Source organism: Vulpes vulpes, chromosome 14 (genome assembly GCF_048418805.1).
Source record: "Vulpes vulpes isolate BD-2025 chromosome 14, VulVul3, whole genome shotgun sequence".
Taxonomy (NCBI): Eukaryota; Metazoa; Chordata; class Mammalia; order Carnivora; family Canidae; genus Vulpes; species Vulpes vulpes.
The window spans coordinates 90734647-90756786 of record NC_132793.1 but is presented as its reverse complement, the minus strand read 5'-3'; the positions used below and the strand labels follow the sequence as shown (position 1 = coordinate 90756786).

The 22140-nt window shown below is 42.0% G+C and overlaps 1 protein-coding gene across 2 annotated transcripts; it reads left to right on the top strand.

Annotated features, from left to right (window-relative positions):
- Nucleotides 1-311: 311 nt before the first annotated feature.
- Nucleotides 312-13894, top strand: ARRDC4 (arrestin domain containing 4). 2 transcript variants are annotated; one of them, XM_026002745.2, is made up of 8 exons: nt 312-740; nt 5330-5396; nt 5638-5785; nt 7753-7855; nt 8869-9125; nt 9844-10006; nt 10566-10720; nt 11104-13894. In XM_026002745.2, exons 1-8 carry the CDS (start codon nt 452-454, stop codon nt 11158-11160), a joined length of 1239 nt encoding a protein of 412 aa, XP_025858530.2. In that variant the 5' UTR covers nt 312-451; the 3' UTR covers nt 11161-13894. The 2 variants fall into 2 exon arrangements, with proteins under 2 accessions (XP_025858530.2, XP_072593295.1); XM_072737194.1 differs by lacking the exon at nt 312-740 and adding an exon at nt 899-1135.
- The last annotated feature ends 8246 nt before the right edge of the window (nt 13895-22140 follow it).

Genomic DNA, 22140 nt, shown 5'->3' with positions numbered 1-22140 from the left:
ATCTGTCCACATGGGCGCACCGCCTCCCTATTGGCCAGGGCCCCAGGACTGTGCCTTGCCCCAGCCAATAAGCGGCCTGTGCACGTGTACGCCTGCGTGTCCCGATTGGTCACCGCGGCCTGATCACGCACTGCCTACCTGCGCCATCCGGTGCGTGGGAGCGCCTATGAAATGACTCAGTAGCCCTTTACAACCAATCGGCACGAGGCGGGTCGCACAGCCGGCCAATGGGCGCGCGCCGGGGGTGGGCTGTCCCGGCCCCTTTCCAGTCCCACCTGGGTTTGTTAAAGCGGTAGGCCCCGCGGCGCGCCAGGGCTCCACCGGGCACCGCACAGCGGCCGCGGCGGCCCTCGGCGTGCGGCGGGCGCCAGTGACAGCGGCGCCGGTCAGCTCGCCACGCCGGCTCCGGGCAGCCGCCGACCGCCCCGGCGCGGCCGCATCGCCCGGCGGGATGGGCGGCGAGGCGGGGGCCGTGGCGGCCGTGGGCTCCGAGGGCCGCGTCAAGAGCCTGGGTCTGGTGTTCGAGGACGAGCGCAAGGGCTGCTACTCGAGCGGCGAGACGGTGGCGGGCCACGTGCTGCTGGAGGCGGCCGAGCCGGTGGCCGTGCGCTCGCTGCGCCTGGAGGCCCACGGCCGAGCCACTGCCGCTTGGGGCCCGAGCCCTGGCGCCGCGGCCCCGGCCGCCGCCTCGGAGGTGGAGTACCTGAACGTGCGCCTGAGCCTGCGCGAGCCCCCGGCCGGTGAGCGAGGGCCGGGCCGGGCCGGGCCGGGCCGGGGAGGGGGCGCGGGCTCCGCTCGTGGGTGGCGGGAGCTCAGCCTGGTGGCCGGGGCGGGCGGGTAACAAACAGTGCCCGCCCCCTCACACTTGAGAGCCCCGGGGCCGTCGCGCCTCCAGCGGGCGCCCTGCCCCCGGCTCGCTGGGCCCTGCCCCCGGCTCGCTGGGCCCTGCCCGGCGTCCCGGGACCTGCCAGGACCGCAGCGGGAGGGAACCGTTGCCAAGGGAACCTGTGCTGAGCGGTCAGAAATCTAGGCTCTGAAGATAGAGGTGCTGTCCCTGCTGGCCTGAGGGATGGAGAGCCCGATCAGTCGATCAGTCCAGGTGTTCCCTGGGCCTCCCCTCCTTCCCATCCTGGACGTACGTAGACACTCGTTCTTGGTTCATGATGAATTAGCAAAACCTCAATCTTGGGAAGGGGGAAGTAGTCCCTGAGCCCTAGGAATTCAGAGGAAGTGACTCTTGACCCTCACACTTGGTTTTCCTCGTCTGGGAGCAGAGTAACTTAAGAGTTCTTCCTCTGCCCTATATTTTGTCTTTTATTCTCCGCTTCTTTTTGTTTCCTTGCAACGTATTTCCTCTCCTACCCCGCCCCCGCTCCCCCCAAGTAGGCCTTTGGAGACAGGGGGGTACCTGGGCATTTCAAGTTTCTGGAGGAATGCTTACCCTTCCTGTCCACTCTTGTGAAGTCCAGTTAGTCGTGTCGGGCTTTTCCAAGTGCTCATGTGGGAACCCACGACATAGTTGTTTCATCCGTACATATACTGTATATAAAAATACAGGATTTTATATAATTACGTATAATAAGTAGGGAAAAATTGATTTTCTTGATGATGAAAATACTAGTCTTGATCTTCATGAAGCTGGTGGAAGCTACTTTATACCTTTCTGCCTTACCAGCTTCAGCTTTTATCTATAAAACGACATGATGATAGAAGTTCCCCTCCCTTGAAGAGCAGAAGGCAGCAGCATATCAATGTTTTAACCTTGGTTGTGTCTTACACAAAGCGAATAGTATGTGCAGTATTGCTTGATCCTACCATGGGGAAATAGACTTTTCACAGTTGAATCCTCAAGATATGTGAGAATCCAGTGATCCCAAGTATTGTAGTGAGAAAGAAATATATATGGAACCAAAACCTTCTTTTGGATTCACAAGTAGCAGTGCTTTGGGTGACCCTTTCCTCAGTCTGGTTTCCGGTAGCAGCCCACACATGCCTCCCCCCATGGTCAAGGACAGCACAGATTGTCAACACGGCTGACTGGAGTCAAGGGTCAGGGAAGAGAGAAGTAAAGTGTTGGTTGTTGGGTTTTTCTTTCTTTTTTTTTTTTTTTTTTTTTGTCTGGGACTTTGGACTCTGTATCTCTGAGCCCATAACTACTGAGTAAACAGAAATGAGATTAATAGCAGTTGGGCCTGGGATTAACAATTAAAAAATTGCTTTGGTAAAATCTAGTCTGATAAGTACTGTTTTGATTGACAAGTTAGATTTTGCTTTTTCATTCTGATGGGATACAATGTCTAAGCCTAGGCGACTTGAAGATTTTTAACTTGTTTTTAAAAGATGCTGTAACTGATATTGGCAAAAATTATGTTTTATTTAAAAATCACAGTTTTAGGTGATCTCATTGAGGGAAAAAAGAACAAATATCACTCTTAACATCTGTAGTGTGGAAGAAGTTAGCAACTTTACATAGTTGTGGATTCTCAGGTTCTTTTATTTCCCAAACCTAGCTGAATTCCAATCACCTCAAGAGATTTTTAGAAATCCAAATTTTTGGGAAATGGGTCTATGAGATCTGTTTTCAGGAAATTTTCCCAGATAATTGTTTGGCACTCTTCATCTAATCTAACTACTTGCTCTCATTGTGATTGATCTTCTTCTTTCCTCCTCCTCCTCCTCCTCCCCTTCTCTTCCTCCTCCTCCTCCTTCTTCTCTTTCTTCTTCTTCCTTTTCCTCTTCCTCTTCCATTGAGGAATTATGGTAGAAAGACAAGACAGAGTGTTGTTTTCACTTGGTCACCCATGAGCAGTATAGCCTTGTGGGAGTCCTTCATCCTTCCTGAGCCCAAGTCTGACTCTGTAATAATATTCTTAGCTCCCAAGTGCCCTGAATTAGGAGCTTGGGCTCTAAGATCATTAGTGAATGGAGCACCTCTCTGGAACATTCTAGTCCTTAGTATATAAGGCAGAAGTAATGAGCCATGAGAGCAGAAGCAGAAATGGGCACATGATTCAGCTTGTGAAACTTTTTTTTTTTTAAAGATTTTATTTATTTATTCATGGGAGATACAGAGAGAAAGAGAGGCAGAGACACAGGCAGAGGGAAAAGCAGGCTCCATGCAGGGAACCCGATGTGGGACTCGATTCCGGGTCTCCAGGGTTGCGTCCCGGGGCCGAAGGCAGCACTAAACCATTGAGCCACCCAGGCTGCCCTGAAACTTTTTATTAAAAAAAAAAAAAAATAGTTAATGAGAGAAAGGAAGAAAACTAAGATTTGATTCCAACCTCTGTTTATCAGCTTTCTTAATTTTTGTTCCTATTTATGCACAGAGTGAAAGTCTCATTTTGAATGTTACAGTTCTTACGTTAATTTAAGTTCTCTGTGAGGAGAGAACTTTATCTCTTACCTTCTCTTAGTTTCCCAAGTAACCGTGTTCTCCACATGTGCCCATTGTGCCCAGCCTCATGCTGTCCTGACCTACAACCCTCTCCTACGCACGCCCCTGCCAGCTCTCAGGTCCAGGGCAGGAACCATCCCCTCACGGGCTCCAGCATTCTGTGCTTGTGTGCTGGAGTCTGTAGCCTCCTCTCCTCCCACGGTCTGTTTGAGGATTGACGTTACTCATCTTTGTATCCACAGTGCCTGCCATCGAAGCCCTGTAAAGTTTGAACTCAGATGAAGTCCGCATTTTTAAACATTGTGGAATACCCTGGTTGTCCTATATTCAGTTAGTCTCTAAGGATTACACATGAGAACTCCAGCCCAGCTCTCTCAGGAGGACGAGAGTTGCCTTGAGCCTTTTACATGATAGCACTGCTCTAACAGTGCTGAGTCTTACAGGGAGGGCAGCTCGGGGCGCACCCAAGCCCAGGGGATTGCCTCCATTGCTGTGGCTGTGGCTTAATGTGGCCTCCTGCCCCTGTCACTTGTTCATTTTGCCTCCAAGTCACCCACCTGTGTTGTATTTCTATTTGAATGACCCTCTGTGGTAAATATTTTACTTTCCCCCCCCTAATAGCTTATCTGCTGAAAATTGGGGATGGATTCAAAAGACTAAATGGGCCAGTAATGCATATCTGTTTTCTAAAAGTGCAAGGTAGAGATGTTACCTTGTTTCTAATAATTAAGTGAAAAAATATTCCATTTCACTAGCCCTTTAAGTGTCTTTTTTCTTTTTCTTTTTTTTTTTTTTTTTAATGTATGGCTACAGTAGAAATGTCCATTTTTAGTATCCTGACCAAGCAAATCTCGAAGAAATTTCTCATCTGTGCTGCACTTCCTTCTTCTGAATCGTGCCACCCTTGATGAGGGAGTTTAGTTCTAAACTTGAATTGATGAGCATAAAATGAAGGGGAAGTTGATAAGTATCTCTGCAGAGCTGTCTAACCAAATGACAGCCCTGGAGTTGGCTTTGGATCTGAATGATGCCGATCGTCTGTGTGTTCATGGGGCCTAGCAGTGCCTCTGGTCCATCCACACCCTTCATCTTGGCCTTCTGACAAGCAGGGCTAAGTCTCTGTATGAGGTAAAACGGAGCTGGCTGACCCAGACCCAGAGCAGGAGGGAGGAGTGATGGCCTTGCTTGGCAGACCCCACTCTGTATCCTAACTTAACCACCAATTAACTAATCACCAATTAATTGGTACAGCTTAAGTGTAAATGCATGACTCTTATCTCGTCAGTTGTCCTATTGGTTTGGCAGTTTGGTATTATACTCAGTAGTCGCAATATTCCAAGTAAATTTTTCATCTTTTTTCTATTTTTGCACAAAAAATACAGAATCTGATTTTTGTGGCATATCCAAAATAAAGAGATGTTTTGAGTTTTAGATCCAATTTAATTTTGGTATCCCATATTAGTACAGTAGTATGCTATAATGTTAGTATAATGGTATTGGTTTGTGTTTATAATAATATAATGTGAGTATCCTTATGCTGGAGTAGGTTGAACAAGTGTATATGTGTATATGTACATACATGTTGGGTGTGTATATATGTGTGTATGTATACATATATGTGTTCTTGTATACAAATACAGTATATACATGTGCATATATATATACATGAGAACTCTGGGCTCTGACACTTTATGATAATTATTTGTGTGGTTGGTCTCTTTAAAGATAGAAACTGTATGCATTATATGATTTGAAATGGATTATACTTGGAAGAAACCAATTGAAATTTAAATGTTCTAAATCTTAAAGATTAATGTACTTTTTGGAGTACCCTGGATGCTATAGCCAGGGAAACCTCCTTTTAAAAGAACATGACTTAGGCTGTGAAAATTCTTGATCTAATACTAACCTTAAATGTATTTACTTTTTTAGGTGAAGGCATCCTCTTACTACAGCCTGGAAAACATGAATTTCCATTTAGCTTTCAACTTCCATCTGAGTAAGTGAAACCATATTACTTTTGCGATTTTTCTTTCTCTGCTGTATGCTGTTATAGATGCAAGGGTACCAAGTGTATTCTAACGCTCAGTGATGCCCGTTTATCTTGAATAACCTCTCAATAGACTTATCCTGTTCACGTTCTTTTTATTTGTTTGTTTTTAACTCAGACCAACATTTTAAGGTTTTTTTTCCAGCTGTGTTTAACTGAAAAATAAACTTCTAAATTTGGTTCGTTTCAGACCTTTAGTAACCTCATTCACCGGGAAATATGGAAGTATTCAGTACTGTGTGAGAGCCATTTTGGAACGACCCAAGGTACCTGATCAGAGCGTGAAGCGGGAGCTCCAGGTCATCAGTCACATTGATGTCAACACACCAGCATTATTAGTAAGTTTTTCCTCCTCCTTTTTCTCCTCCCCTCCCTTCCAGTAGTGTTGTATGCATCAAGCCAGCATAGTGCTGGTCTGTCCCGTCACATTCGGATACAATCTTCTAACCCATGGGTCCTCACTATAAATGTGTGATTCTTGGTTGGGCAAATTACAAATTGTGTGTGTTAATACTATTGATTATGTCTCCGTTGTTCAGGGCTGCTTTTGCCAAAAAGTTATACAGGCTTGAAATGCATTAATAAGGCTTAATAATAATAATGCACACAGAGAGTGGTTACTTTTACCAGAGCAGCCACATTCACAGGGCTGTAGTATTCTAAACTCTTCAATAATAGCAGGTTGAGGAACAGTAATTATGGAAGAGTATTAATCATGCTCAGCCTGTTATTGAGGCTCAGGCCATTATGCTATGTATCCTTCCATTTTGCATGTCATTTTCTAACATTAAGTAAGTGTGTGCAGCTGCTGTGGAGAGCCTTTCTCTTATCATTTCCTTATGACAGATTTGGCCACATTAAAGCATTGAACTTCTAATAATCACCAGAAATACTGTAGGCTGATAAGAAAGATTAGGCTATAAGTAACAACAGAATAGGCAAGATGGGAGCTAATGAGCTAGATTCTTTTATCTAAACCCATATTATCAAAATAATATAAAATTATACCTTGTACTTTCATGATAGCTATGAGGACCTAATGGTTCTTCATTTAAATATGAATGAATGATTTTTTTTTTTTAACTTCATAGAAAATACTGGGATAATTTAAACTTTCCATCATGATACTGGTGTTCCAAAGATGTATGTTTAGTATTGAGGGTTTCTTTTTCCTAGCCAGTGTTTTTAAAGATAAGGGGAAAAAACCGGAGTTTGAAGGTGTTTCACTCTATTTCCATTCCAAAATGGAATGGACTTCACTCTAATGTTCACTTTAAGAGGGTGGCAGTATAACAGTTAGGCCCTGGTGGTGTGGCCCCTTGTGGCCAACATCCTAAAATGGCCAGCACCCACCTGACAGTTATAGCTGTAAGTTACTTACCATCCACTTAACACCTTGTTTTTTGTTTTTTGTTTTATTTTTTGGGGGGGGGGGGGGTTGTTTTGTTTTGTTTTTGCAAATTGACAATACTGTCTTCTATTTTTAAAAACTACTTAGAATTAGGAAGCTGGCTCTTTCTAAGCTAAGGCAAATGATTTAAGGAGATTTTATTTTTTTGCCAAAAAGAGAAATGACTAATCCTTTAATACTCTTTTTATAGGTAAAAAAATATCGCAGCTTGGGTTTTGCAATGAGCCATTCATTTGTGCATCTTTTAAACTGAGCTTTTGAATTTTTCTCTTGATGCCGTAGAATAGAAGGTTGGGGGAGGTCTGTTCAATAATCTGTGGGTCCATTACATTGGGTATGTTGTGCTGCCATCAAACAAACGCCAAAACCATTCTAAGTTAAGGACTCTTGAAATTTCTGCCTAGTCAGGCATTTTTGAATTCAAGAAAAAAGGCTATTTGTTGCCTTTACATTTTAGATGACAAAACAAATAGAAGATTCTGATGGATTTTATATCATTTTTTCTTTTACCTAACCTACAGGTAAAGTCTTAAAAAGAAAAAAACTCGGTCATGTTAATAGTTACTACTGCAATTTTTTACTGTTACTTTAAGGGAAAGTATAACATTTCCCAGCAATATAATGATTATGGGATAAAATAGGATGGTGCTACCGAATTTGAGTCTGACAATTCATCTTAGTTTTCCTGAAAAGAGAATGATTTTTTTTCAATGCTTTGTGTTTTAGCAAGTATTTTGCCTAATATACTGTATCATGATATAAATAAGTCATAGGATAAAAAAAGTTGATTTGTTTTCTAGAAGAAAACTATTTAATAAAGAATGATGTAATTTTAAATTCTGTGAGTCCTCTACTAGTCTAATTAAAGCCATGTTATTATTTGAAATTTTCAAGACCCCTGTATTGAAAACTCAAGAGAAAATGGTTGGCTGTTGGTTTTTCACGTCTGGTCCTGTCTCACTGAGTGCCAAAATTGAAAGAAAAGGATACTGTAATGGTAAGCAAAATGTTTGAAAGTCCAAATGGAAGGAGTCACGCATTTTATTAGCTACTTTTAAGTGATTTTAAATAGTATGTTTTAAATAAATAGTGTGTTTTGTAACTCATGAAGTACATATTCTCTTAAAACATGGATAGTACCATATTTTCTGTTTTGCATATAAATAATGGGACACATAAGTACTTTTGAGTGGATGAGTAAATTCCAACAAAACTCCTGGTGTTTCCTGACTTTGGTCCTTTCACTTTAGTAACAAAGACTAAAACTGGAAGAGTGGGAAAATGCTAGTGTTTTACTTGACATTGCAGAAGAATGGCTGGAGCAGCATTGCTCAGAAGAGCACTATTGTAGCACAGACTTCCTGTTGGGCATTCTGACCCTGGTCCGCAAATATGTATGCAAGTATAGGGGGTAAGAGTGTAGAACAGTAACAGCCTGAACAGTCAGATTGATATTGGAACAACCGTTTGTGGATTTGGCACCCACTCCAGGGTTCCAGCTCAGTGGAAATGTATCTGGTATATCTGGTACCAAACAGCATAATGGTGAACATGTAAGGCAGATGTGAAACTCAGCTGCTCTCTTCATTGTTTCATTAATGCTTTAACATCAGTTCCTTTTTAAAGACAACGTCTTTGTTCTCTTGTGGGGGCCATTTTAATTTGATGGGCACTAATGAGTTTGTTAGTGATACTTAAAATAGTACTGGGTCATTTATTTGTATGTCTTAATTTTTTATAGATACTTGTCATTTACACATCTTCATAATTGGCAACCTAATATTGTTACATTAGAAAAGCAAATAACACAAAAATTAGAAAATAGTATCTACTGTGACCTGCAGTGAATTCACAGATGTCTGACACAGATTCACAGTAGAAGTATTCCATCAAAGTTCTCAATTTGATAAAGTCACGTTGCGACATTTGCTTTTATGTGTTAGAGGCTCTCTTCCACTGTTGTGAGAACATTCAGAAATGCCTCTGATAATGTTCTTGTTTTCTTTTTAGGAGAAGCCATTCCAATCTATGCAGAGATAGAGAATTGTTCCTCTCGGTTGATTGTTCCCAAAGCTGCTATTTTCCAAACCCAGACGTATTTGGCGAGTGGGAGAACAAAGAGTGTCCGGCACATGGTTGCCAACGTGCGAGGGAACCACATCGCTTCTGGGGGCACTGACACATGGAATGGGAAGACTCTAAAAATTCCACCTGTTACCCCATCCATCCTGGATTGCTGCATTATCAGAGTAGACTACTCCTTAGCTGTAAGCAGAGATCATCTTCTTTTTTTTTTTTTTTAAGATTTTATTTATTTATTCCTGAGAGACACAGAGAGAAAGGCAGAGACATAGAGAGAGAAGCAGGCTCTCTGTGGGGAGCCTGATGTGGGACTTGATCCCAGGACTTCAGGATCACAAGCTAAGCCAAAGGCAAATAGATGCTCACCCAGGTGCCCCAACTGGAGATCTTCTTAATGTGAAAAGTATGTAGAATGGAGCTGTAACTGTGCCATGTTCCCACGAATATGTGCATCTAAGACCTAGGGCCATGTCATTTTATGTCAGCATTATAGCAGACTGTGGAAGCATAGAGGATTAGCCTTTATTCTTAATCAAAAACTGTCCCCCTAAGAAATTTAATTAAATAACACTCATTAAATAAGTTTGTTATATTGAAAAGATATGCTTAATTTTTTTTGTAACGATTATGCAAGCCATGCTCACTGACATGCAGTATGTTGAGGTTGTGGCTCCCCATCACAGAGCAGTCACTGTATTTCCTCTGCTCTTCACTTGGTTTGCTTTCATTTTATTTGGTCAGGATCATTTACAGTTGTATTGGGGAAGTGGTGGCAGGCAACAAAGACATTTGTTTCTGTGAAAAAACAAATTGGAAGTTTAACTTACATTTTTGTCTCTTTTTTCCTTTTTTTTCTTTTTTCTTTTCTTTTTTTTTTTTTTTTTTTTTTTTTTGACCTTTTAGGTGTATATTCACATTCCTGGTGCTAAAAAATTGATGCTCGAGCTGCCCTTGGTGATTGGCACAATTCCATTTAACGGTTTTGGCAGCAGAAACTCCAGCATTGCCAGCCAGTTCAGTATGGATATGAGCTGGCTGACGCTGACTCTGCCAGAGCAGCCTGAAGGTACGGGGTTCCGAGGTTCTTTCAGCGTGAAGTTTTACATGTAGGGCCAAGAGCCGGGTAAGACCAGGCGTGCTCGGATGATGGCACTTACTCCTGCCGCTACAGCTATCCTGACTCTCTTGAGTACTGAAAATTATGAAATAGCATTCCTGGAAGAGACTTTGAGAGCCTGGCCGGATAGGACACAGAGCAGCTGATGGCAGAGCCAGAATAAAGTCTTCATCTCTTGATTCCCATTTATTAACAGTAAGACAACGAAGAATAGTCAGAAGCAGGATACAGTATTTTCTGTAGCCACATTTCACTGATTTTTTCTATCTGCACTATAACATACACTTCTCAAGAGCAGCATATGATAAATGTTAGTAGTGATTTCACAAAACCAGAGTCAATTAAAGATGTTCAGTCATGATGGAAATAAAACTTTGCTCATTAGAGGGAAAGAGAAAACGTTGTTTGCAGATTTAGCTGAATTTCTTGTTTTGGTGAGAATTCAGAAGATGGATGTAATTGATTTTTGCACGGACTTCTGAGGACCCAACTCTTGTTTTCACTGCAGCACCACCAAATTACGCAGACATCGTGTCAGAGGAGGAATTCTGTCGACATGTGCCTCCTTACCCTCAACCCCCTGAAGGTGAGGGGGAAGCATGTTGCCCAGTGTTCGCCTGCATACAGGAATTTAGGTTCCAGCCTCCGCCTCTTTATTCAGAGGTAAGCAAAACAAAAGAAATGGAGATTTTTAGTTTGCCTTCTGGAGAGAATCCTTTGTAAGTTATCTGCTGCTGATTCCTAACTGGTAAGGGATACATTTTTAAAGAGATTTTCTGGTGATGATAGACCAGCACTGATCCAATTACCTCATTCTGTAATATGTTCCTTGTAAAACTACAGCATGCACGTAGAGTGCCACGGATCACCTTTAAAGTGTTTTCTGTGGCCATGGAGTACAGGGCACTTAAGTGACCCCTTGGGACTTCTTATTAATAGGCTTATAGCAACTTGGCTTCTAACCACTATATAATTAGAAGTAGATACTAAGATTATTTATACAGTGTTGGAATAGTAATCCTAGTGTGCTCTTTTTTTTTTTGCAGATTGATCCACATCCTACTGATGTAGAAGAGACCCAGCCTGTGTCCTTCATTCTCTGAACAAATTTCGGAAATCACTGTGTTCATCATCAAATTAGAATATGGGTTCTTTCCCCCTCCACCCCTGCCTTTTTGGAAAAGAGAGAAGATTAGTGTAAGAACATAAATGAACATCAAGATCGAAGATGATAGAAATTAAAGAATATGTGAACTTTCCAGTGGGCCAAGGAGATCATTGCACAGTTTATGATATGGTCACGTGTCCTTTTTAAATAATGCAGTGAAGAAGACATGAAAAGTCACATGAAGACAATGCCCCGGAAGTCCTGATGGCGATGGAGTAAGTGAAGGGTGCCTGCACCTGACCTTGGGGACCAGAGTCTGTGTGGAGAGTGAAAACACTACACGAGTGTCACTTTAAAAAGGTTTCTCCAGGTGGAACAGAAGTTACCCTAAGCTTTAAGGAGATAATGGACTGCTTGGGAACCTTGATTTTGAAGAAGTTAGCAACACAGATGGGTGTACAACTAGGAGAAAGGCCCACTCTAAATACAAAGTGTGACCCTGACCCCTGCGCATCTTCATGGTTTCTTACCATGTCCTGTAGGACTAAAGTCCTTGAAAGAACCTTTTTATGAGGTCCTAATGAAGTATACAGTTTCACTTTATAAATTGGCTGTACAGTATTATGAAACCAAGAAAGAGTTCTTTGCAAGGCATGTCAGTTCAGAGGGGAGCGATAAATTTCAGTGTGAGAACACGTTTTGTTGAAGGCTGTACTTCTTACCCTTTAAATACTTTGGATATGTGTTTGATTTTCCCCATGTCTTATTTTCCTGGGATCATAGTAGAAAAAGAAAGGGAAGAAAAAAAAAGAAAAAAAGATTGCATCCTCAGGCTGCCTTGGTAACTACACAGAAAAAAATACCAAAAAAAAAAAAAACCCACAAAACAACAAAAGCCTTTCTTAACCTACCTCTAGTGGGGTTATCAGAATCCTTTTACAACTCTGGGCCTGATAAGCCTTATGTGGGGTTTCTGCTAATCCGCAGTAGCGCTCTCCTCCAACCCCTCACTAAATCTGTAGGTGGACCAAGGGAAAAACCTGTAAGGTTAGCATTAGATGAAAGTCAGTATATGTCTACCAAAGGGTATTTCCAAACAAATGCAAAATCAAAAGAGGGTACAAATAACTATGTGTTTTAAAAAGGACAAACTGAATTCCTGCCAAGAGACTGAAGGCTACCAGTGGCAGTCACTGTGCTCTGCATTGTTACTCCAATTCCAAGCCTTTAGTAATTCTTTTTAAACTGTGATTTTTTTTTTTTTTGCTTTATTGTTTTGGTGCAATATTTTATTATCGTTTAATCTCAGGATATTCCGACCAACAAGATTGTGTTGCTGCTAGAAGTCTGAGCAGTGTTTTTACTGTCCCCTCTGTCCCATGTTCACTTGGTTTTCTTTTCATTTGTTCGTTCCCTGACTGCTGGACACTAAGTGGAAGGGAGGTAAGGATTCCCATGATAGAAATTTTGGACCTGCCAAATACTTTGGTTTTCTCCATGTCCTGCAGCTTTTACCAAGAAACCCTGGTGCTTCCCATGAAGAATGCCATACTTCATTCACCAGAGCGAGTCATTTTTTTTTAAATCAGTATATTCAGTCACAAATACAAAAATTCTTCTAAGCTTAGGTTTTGTATTTAGAAGTTAGCTGGCCATCTGATCAGGGATTTTTTTCTACATGCATTAGGTAATTGTATACTACTCCCCTTTCCAGACATACCTCTCTTTGTAATCACGCAAGCATCTTAAGCAATTTTTTCATTGTAAGCCACTATTTAAAATCACAGTGCAAATCTGTTACACCAGTAATTGTGGTACTGAAATAGTCACAGAACTTTATTCCTTGCTTTGGTTCTTAGTGCCTTTTTTAAATTTTGCTTCTTGTGTGTGTGTATTTTTATACATGTTATGTGTTTTTAAGTGCTATCTAAACAGTTTTGTTTTTACTCTAAAAAAACCATCTTTGGCTGTTTCTTGACTTCTGAGTTGTAGTTTACACGCCTTGTCAAGACATTGTCCATCTCCATGATATCAAAATAAAGTGAAAGAAACAAAGTAAAACGGTATGAAGGAAGAAAGTTTAGTTATTTGGCCCCCTGTGGAAAGCCAAGTAGTTTGCTTCCAACTGCTCAGTGGAAGCCTTCCTAGGATTGTTTTATCACCTGTAATGGAGACATCATGAACTGTGCTCACAAAATTCTAAAGCAAAGCTGATTTTGTAGCACTTAAAAGAGTAGCTAAAAGGTATGATTTGCCTTATCGAATTGGTATCAGTATATCTAACCTTAAGCAGTAGGTTGAAACTGCATACCTTTTTGTAATCAAGAAATTATTCTATGAATGTAGAAAATTCTACATTGCAACAGAATTCTTGGGAATGAAGATAAAAATTTAGCTGCTATTTGCTTGTTATTCTGTTGTTTAGTTTGCAAAGAAACTGTGGCCTTAGAATTTTCTTTTTGATGCAAAAATTTTGAAATTGAAAATGTGCATCTTTTGACACACAAAATCTTTCCATGGGTGGAACTTTAATTTTTATGTTTTTGTTTTGCACAATAAGAAACTCAATAGGCAGGGGTTTTGTTTTTGATAAGTTAACTATGAAAGCTTTTTTATTTTTATTATTAAAAATATAACAGTTTAACCCACAGGAAACAAAATAAAGATTGTATTTTGTACTCTGGTTTGAACCCCATGGGTTCCTTTTGTTAATAAAATGATGACACTAATGCTGTGAGGTGCTGGTTTTGTTTCTGCTTTGTTTTTATAAGACTATAACTTAAATTGTTACAGACTTAGGGGAAATCAGTACTGTAAGACAAAATGTAATTGCTGTTAAATTAAGATCCTTTTGTATATGGATCCTGTCACTGGGTTGGATGGCCCTGAGGGGCATCTGAGCCTCGTTTTACTGTGGGCTCAGCTTCCCCAAGGAAATCAGTCTTTAGAGTTCCATGAAGAAAAGTGGTAACATGAGTAAATATGCCTAAGCTATCTTGGTTGTTGAAGAAGCTATACCTTCATTTATTCCCAAATGACAATGGCTACTTTTTAAAACTTCTGAAATGTTTGTGTTTTATGGGCCACGTGTTTCCCTGGGATTAGTTTTAGTGGATCTGAAGAGCTGTCAGTGGGCCCATACTGGAAGACACTGACCCAAGTAAACCTCTCGTTTCAAATGGATAAAAGCCATAAGTCTTGTACAAGGAATATATAAGTTTTCGCAAGAAAACTACTCAGATTCTCTCTCCCGGAAAATTCTCAGATTGAGCCAAGGGGTAGAGCCCTGCTAATTTACTCTCCAAGTGTTTATATTATGTGAGATAGCATTAAATAGTTTGTGGCTCTGCACTGGCAATCGACACTAAGACATTTGTCTCATGCAGTAAATATTGAGGCAAAACTTAAACAGTTCACCTCTAAAGTTTCTGTAGTTTCTGTTGTGAAGTGGTGGGTTCTAAAATTTAAACTAGGCAAGACATTAACAAAGTTTCTAGGACAAAGCCCTCCTATTACAAACGAGGATACTAAAACCCAGAGGTGTAACCTGAAAGTCTGACCTACATTCTCTGTAAGATCTCTGCTCACTCTAAAATTTCCTGATTCTACTACTTTAATAGAAGCCACAGAAACAGTAATACTTTAAGTTACACAGTGTGTAAGACTTGCAGAACTGGATACTAAGAATAGGCTAAATCAAGAATCTTCTGCATTTCTGTCTAAAAGTCCTGCCTCCTGAAAGGATAGCAGTCTTTGACTAAATTGCTTCATAAATATGTTTAATTAGTAGCTGGAATCTTTTCTTCGGCAGAGGGATTTGTTCCTAACTTCATATTTTGAAATAATTACAGACCTACAAGCTGTAATCATAGTACAGAGAAATCCTGCATCCCTATCATCTGGTCTCCCCCAAAGGTAACATCTTACATAACTATAATAACATGACCCAAATCAACACCAACATTGACACACATTACCTACGATTCACTGGAATTCAAGACTTGCTTGGATTTGGCCAGTTTTTGAATGCAGTCATTGTTCTTGCATATATTTTTGTGTATAATCCTATGACATTTTATCGTGTCTAGGTTCATGCCATCATCACCACAATCAAGACAAAAACTCCGATCACCACAAAGAAACTCCCTTGGGCTACACCTGTGCATGGACACCCTCCCCTTCCCGCCTCCCTGATTAATCACATCTCCATCTCTATAATTTTGCCATTGGCTTTTTCACTCAGGCTATCACCTTTAATATCAATGGGAGTTGCATCGATAGTTTGTGCCTTTGTGTTTCAGCTCAGATGTGTTGAAAGAAACCACTTGGCTATTACTGGCTTTGAAACTTCATTTTGCAATTTGCAAAGAAAACGTGTCACCTTTGGAAATGTTTTGGTTTTGATTTTGAGAACTACCTTTGATGGACAAAAATACACAAATGCAGGTTCACACAAACTTTTAGGGGTTCATTCTTAGTTTGCCAAGGAATTGAGTACTTTATATAGAAAGCTACTACATTATACATGAACAGAATATACCTGTGATGAAACTATAAGCCAATGAGAAACATCTCGAGCTATTTAAATTATTAGCACCTGGTAAGTTTTAATACAAATTATGCAGGAAAGAAACTGCATTTGCCCTGCATATTTTTTTAGTTAAATCTTAAGGTTTTTTTTTCCTTATTCCTGTCCCTGCATCAATGCTTTCTAGTCTAACTGCTTTTTTAAAAGATTTTTATTATATATATACATATATATATTTTTTTATTGGAGTTCAATTTGCCAACATATAGCATAACACCGAGTGCTCATCCCGCCAAGTACCCCCCTCAGTTTTAAGACTTTATTTATTCATGAGAGACACAGAGAGGCAGAGACATAGGCAGAGGGAGAAGCAGGCTCCCTGGGGGGAGCCTGTTGCAGGACTTGATCCCAAGACCCCAGGATCATGCCCTAAGCCAAAGGCAGACGCTCAACCACTGAGCCACCAAGGTGTCCCTCTAGTCCTGCTTCTTAATATCTGAGGTGAAAAGCCCACTGGAAGCTGAGAAAAAATTAACTGTAAAATGCATACTTAACGATACAATATTATAAAGTAGACTCACTTTTTAAGACAATTAGATTTTTCTAGACAGGAGAACTCTTACACAGAAGTCATTAAACACTAACCTAAGAAGCTTTTCCCTAGGAAAAGACATGAATCTGTCAAGGAGGAAAGGAAGCAGGAAAACAAATAACTGTGAAAGGGATGAAAGCAGATAAAAAGTGATGACCAGCACCAACTTCCAGAACATCACGGTAACTGAATTCATGCAGAGCTGTTGCTGTATTCACAGATGGGAGATTTCATCCCTGCTCACATTTTCAGAAAACCAAGATGTCTTACATGGACAGGAAGAGACATGCTTTAGGCAGCATCTGCCAGTGGAAACAAGTAAAACAATAGGCACTTCCCTTGTACTTGGCGATTGTCCTCCCCCCAACACATGTGAACATCCACACACGTGTGTGTACACATGCATGCACATAGACACCTTTATTTCTCACCTTTTGTCTACACTCTTTACCTTCAGACCTAGGTCTATTTTAGTCAAGGAAGGATGTCAGTTCTATTACAAAAGGTAGAAACAGACAATGGGTTCCTGCATCCACAAGAATTTGCTAGAAGCCATTTTCTGCCAACTTCTTCCAACTGTCTTCCCCCAAACAATAACAATAGCACAACACTAGTAGAGGTTTCAGGGAAATAATTGTTTTTATCATCTTTGTTTTATATATATATATGTGCTTATATATATATATACATATGAACATATACTATACATGTATATATACATGTATATACTATATATATACTATACATGTATATATATACATATATGTGTATATATAAACACATGTGTATGTGTATATACACACACACATTTTCTTAAAGATTTTATTTATTCACGAGAGACACACAGAGAGAGAGAGAGGCAAAGACACAGGCAGAGGGAGAAGCAGGCTCCATGCAGGGAGCCCATTGTGGGACTTGATCCCAGGTCTCCAGGACCACGCCCTGGGCTGAAGGTGGCGCTAAGCCGCTGAGCCACACGGGCTGCCCCCCCCCACACATTTTTTTAGAGAGAGCACACACATGAGTGAGAGGTGGGGGGATGGGGCACAGGGAGAGAATCTTAAGCAGACTCCCCACTGAGCACAGACCCACCCCCCCTACACAGGGGCTTGATCCCATGATCCTGAGATCACAACCTGAGTGGATATCAAGAATCAAGACACTTAACCAACTGAGCCACCCAAACGCCTCTTTATATATTTTAATATATTTATTATATTATGTTATATTATTATATTTTATTTATTTTATTTTTTAATAATTATCAAATTACTAAACTGAAGGCAGTATATGCCAGGAATTTATCTTTTCTTTTATAAAAAAGTTACTGCATGCTACAATGGTCTTTACACTCACTCCCCTATTCTCCCTCCCCATGTCTTTTTAATGACTAAAGGGCATAATGTCTTCCAAACCAAAGTAACAGTGACACTACACACTACTCAGACATAGTATTTACTGTGTCCTTTACATACACAAATTTGCTCTAACATGAAGATGCTAGGTTGATTGGTTTATTCTGTCTTTTAATCTAAGATGCCAAAATCCATCTGAGAGTCTGCATGATTAAGCCCTCACTCACTATAGGATAGCTTATTTGTATTTTCTATCACTGCAAATATTCAGACTTGCCTGGACTGGTTTACTGAGTTTATTAAAATAAAGTATAAAGGTTTATGATCTGTAGTTAATTAGCTTATTTCAAAATACAGCATGCAAACAGGCGCGTGCACACACACACATACACAGATGCTCTGTGTCGTAACTGGGGACTTTACCCCCCAGGCCAGGCAGTTCATGAAAACTTGCCTTGTTTATACTCTTGGGGAGTATTATACTCTTGGGGACTCAAGAGAGGGCACACGGTCATCACCAATTCATCCCACTTTTCGAAGAACTCAGAGGATGAGTCTTTGGGAAGCTGAAATATCCATGGGGAGTAACTAGATAAGAGTGAGAGAGGCTTTCAGCAAAACAATTCCATATTTTATGTAGCCCCTGAGTCACTACAGTCCAGCAAGTTGAAAGCAAAACCCTAATGTTGAACCATAGGAGTTCATGGCATGATTATGAAAATTCTAGATGTCCATAAGAGTCCATACAAGAAAGTATGCTGAATATTCACTGCCTGACAGCATCATTGCAAACCAGGTTTTACAGTCCCAAGAGAACTAAGATTGTGGAAAAACCGCTTAATTACCTAAGCACCTTTATAATGTTCTTGTCCTGCCTAAATCAAAACAAATTTAAGAAGTCTGTGTATGTGTATTTACAGGTATTAAGCAAGTCTCTCATTTCCTTTATATTTTTTGGGAGAGGCTAAAGTCAAAACCTCTCTGTAAACCTCTTAATAGAACCCACTTCCACAGAGGTGGATTTAAAAGCAAATCTCAGTGTTTGTTATTCCATCCTTAATTCAACATCTGGTTCTTTTGGGTAAACACACAATGCTGGTGCTGGGGAAAATTGTAGCAACAAATACCTCCCTTTATCTTATCTGACATTACAGAAAACCTCAGTAATGATGTCAGTAGATAACTTATCTTCAACACACAAGGCTGGCTGCAGACACCAAGAGCTGTTCCCCTAAGAGAGTGGTGGGATCCTGCCACATGATAGTGGAGTTTTTAAGACAATGAACTGCATTGTGCTTGAGGCCATCTTTGAACAACCAGCCCCATAACAATCCCCTGACAAATGAAAATAAGAATAATTCCCGCTGCCAGGGAGAGATGTCTTAAAGAGTGTCCACATTGAACAAGGGGCTCACTGGTGGTCTTGTATGTGCTTCTGATCACAATACAGAAGTCTCACAGAGAAGAGCTGAGTTGGTGGGAGCCTGACAACCTGCATGTTAACCTTCATCTTTCTCCAGCTTCACCTGGCTATAGATAGCAGGTCTTTGACCCTTTAGAAGAATGAGCCTGCCTGGTTCCAAGATAAGTGCCCCAGCTGGCTCCAAGGTAGATGCTGGTGTGAGCTGGACTATGGCTCATTGTTTCAAGTCTGGTCTGAGTCAGGCACGTAAGCACCTGCCTTGCTCAGCCATCACCTCTCACTGGTCGTGTGACCCACACATAGCACTGGCCAGATCCTGGGACAGGGTCCTTCCCCAGACAGCTGCTTTCCTAGTTGAGACCTAGAACCTCAGCTCTAACACCACGATTCTCCAGGAAGAGAAAGGAGCAAGAAATTCTTTAAACTGAAGAGTAAATCAGAAGTGGCTGCTCTCAGCAAAAAATGAGAGTTCCCATATACCAGATAAACTCACTAAGAGGAAAAGTGTCTGTGTTGGTGTTTGTGCTTTGGGAGCATTTATTTTTTACCTGATTTTTGTGAAGGAAATTTATATGCTTAAACCCAGATAATCCCAGAGATGGAGACTTACTTCCTCCTACCTAGCCAGGGCCTTGGTGCCCTGCTCAGTGATTATTACCTGCCCTCATCCAGGGGAACCAAATTGTCATATTTGCCCATGCCCTGTGGTCCCTTCCCAGACAGATTGGTACATTTGGTCACCCTACCCTTACCACCTCCTCATCAAGGGCAAGCCTGCTCTGCTCTTCAAACCCCAAGCACACCAGCTGTAGGCCTTCATGGAGTTACTGTCACTTGTGTCTGAGGCTCTAGCACCAAAATCCTCCTGCTGTCACCCAAGACTCCCCATGAGAAGTGTTTCCCTGAAATGAACAAGGACACATGCATGGGGTCTGGAATGCTCAGGCCCCTTTGGCCACTGGGGTTTGGACTGGGTCTCGTGAGGAGGCCAGCCCTACAAGCGGGTCCAGTCTCCACCTGCCCCCCATCCCCGTGGCCTCTCCTTCCTCATTCTGCCATGGAGGCTCAGCCTGCCTGCAGCCAGTCCAGGGCCCAGGGACTGGTTGTGGACCACAGGTCACATCTCTGTACACAATTTCCTGCCAGGTCATAGTGGTGGCCTCTCCATCTGCTATCTTTCTCTGTCATCTATGTGTGTGTGTGTGTGTGTGTGTGTGTGTGTGTCTGTCTGTCTGTCTGTCTGTCTCTCCCTTTCTTGACTTCAAAGAAATGAGGACCTCATTCCCCAAGAGCTGCAGGATCCCTCTCTTCCTCTTGTAGCTTCCTCAAGACCTGGGTCCTCCAGTGACCTGGGCCCAGCTTCACCTTGGCTCCTCACTGTGTAAGGACCACACAGGGTAATGACCAGGACCAGATGGTATGTGCATGCACACCAGGAACAGCGACACAGCATGACAACACAACTTTGCTCACAGGACATCTGGGGCTCCTCTCTTGAACCTTCCCTCAGAGCCGTGACACAGTCTTCTTAATATCTTCACTGGTGAACAGTCTTTGTCCTTTGAGATTGGCATTGATGCTTTGAGACCATCCAAAAGCCATGGAGAAACAAGTCAGGAACTAAAACCAAATGCCAGGCAGTGGTGGCATTGAGCAAATGGATCAAAGCTGAGGGGAGGGACGGCATTGAGCAGGATGTCTTCATGGGGTTTGATCAGCTGGCACTGGAACAAATTTTCAAATGGCTGACATGTAACACCTTATTTATACCTCACCTCACTTGTGTGTTCCCAAGTGCCATCAGTCTGTGGGGGTAAGTTGGATCCCATTAAAAATAGCAACCCCGAATCACCCACTCAACTTCTTGCCAAGTTCCTCTCCTATTCCCAAGAACTTTCTAGAAGGCTTCATTAGTAAGCCCATCCCCACTACACCCTGACATCATCTCTAATGCCCCAAAGGCTTCATAGATCCAGATGAGGTTGATTTTTACCAAGCGGAGAAGGATTCCTATTATTTCATAATTTTTAAAAGTCCCACAAACGTGGCTTCTTGCACCCCAATCTATGGCCAAGGTTTTAGTGAAACTACTCTTTTTATTTTTTATTTGCCCAATTCCTGCTCCCTAAGACCCAGGTGAGGAACCTTGGGACTGTGCTGCTGGCAAGGTCCAGAGAGGCACCCTTCTCAGAATCTTCTGACAACCTGAGTCTGAAGACTAAAGCTCTGAGATTGGGCCAGATGTGCCTTCCCCAGCAGTCTCTTAACCTCGGCATGAGTATCTTCCACCCCAGAGGCTCCCCGATTGTTTCCCACATATCTGCATCCACCCGGGAGCTCTGGCTCAGAGTCAAGCTGAGTCCCCTCCATTTGCAGTGAGAAGGGCAGAGTCACAGAAAGGCAGGGTGTGTCAGAGTGTGACAACAGGAGGGACCTAATGCCCAGCTCCCAGAGAAGTCACCTGCCCCAGACAACCGGTGACTCCTTTGAATGAGAGACTGGGCAGAGGAGTATATGCCATGTTTCCATGAACACCCAAACCCCACAGGTAGACAGGAAACAGAGGACTCATACAGCCTTCATGAGAGGAAGTGCTTCTGAGCTCGTGGGTAACTACCTGGGGAGGGCAGGCCCAGGGGTTCCTGGGCCCTTAAAGGAAAGCACAGGATCATGAAGGAACAGGGCACTGATGAGCCTACAGGCTTGCTTAGTACTTTCTCTTGGTTCTCACAGCCCATCCTGCAGTGGCCAGGGCTCAGCCGGGAAGCAACCAGTTCCCCAGCTTTGACAGAACCATGTTAGGATCGTGGCACTCGCAATAAATCTAGCAGGTGTAACTTCTTCCTGCCTCCTTTTCACCTATTTCATTGGGGTTTGGGGGCCCCATCTTTTATAGGCTTCTCCTATAAAAGGCTTCCATTTGTGCTCAGCACAGACTCAGAAGCCCAGGGAATTTTTATATTTATTACAGAGAGAGGCAAGCATCCATTCTGCCTGTTTCCATTAACACAGACTGGCAATTAATGTGTTTGGTTCAAAAGCCTTCAAACATTTGTACATCCATTTGCACGTTTAAA

Bases quoted from the DNA above. Each gene is read 5' to 3' on its own strand.
- ARRDC4 (XM_026002745.2), top strand. From the start codon at position 452: ATGGGCGGCGAGGCGGGGGCCGTGGCGGCCGTGGGCTCCGAGGGCCGC. The intron at 7,856-8,868 runs GTAAGCAAAATG...TTTTCTTTTTAG, and splicing joins AAGAAAAGGATACTGTAATG to GAGAAGCCATTCCAATCTAT. The intron at 10,007-10,565 runs GTACGGGGTTCC...TTTTCACTGCAG, and splicing joins TCTGCCAGAGCAGCCTGAAG to CACCACCAAATTACGCAGAC.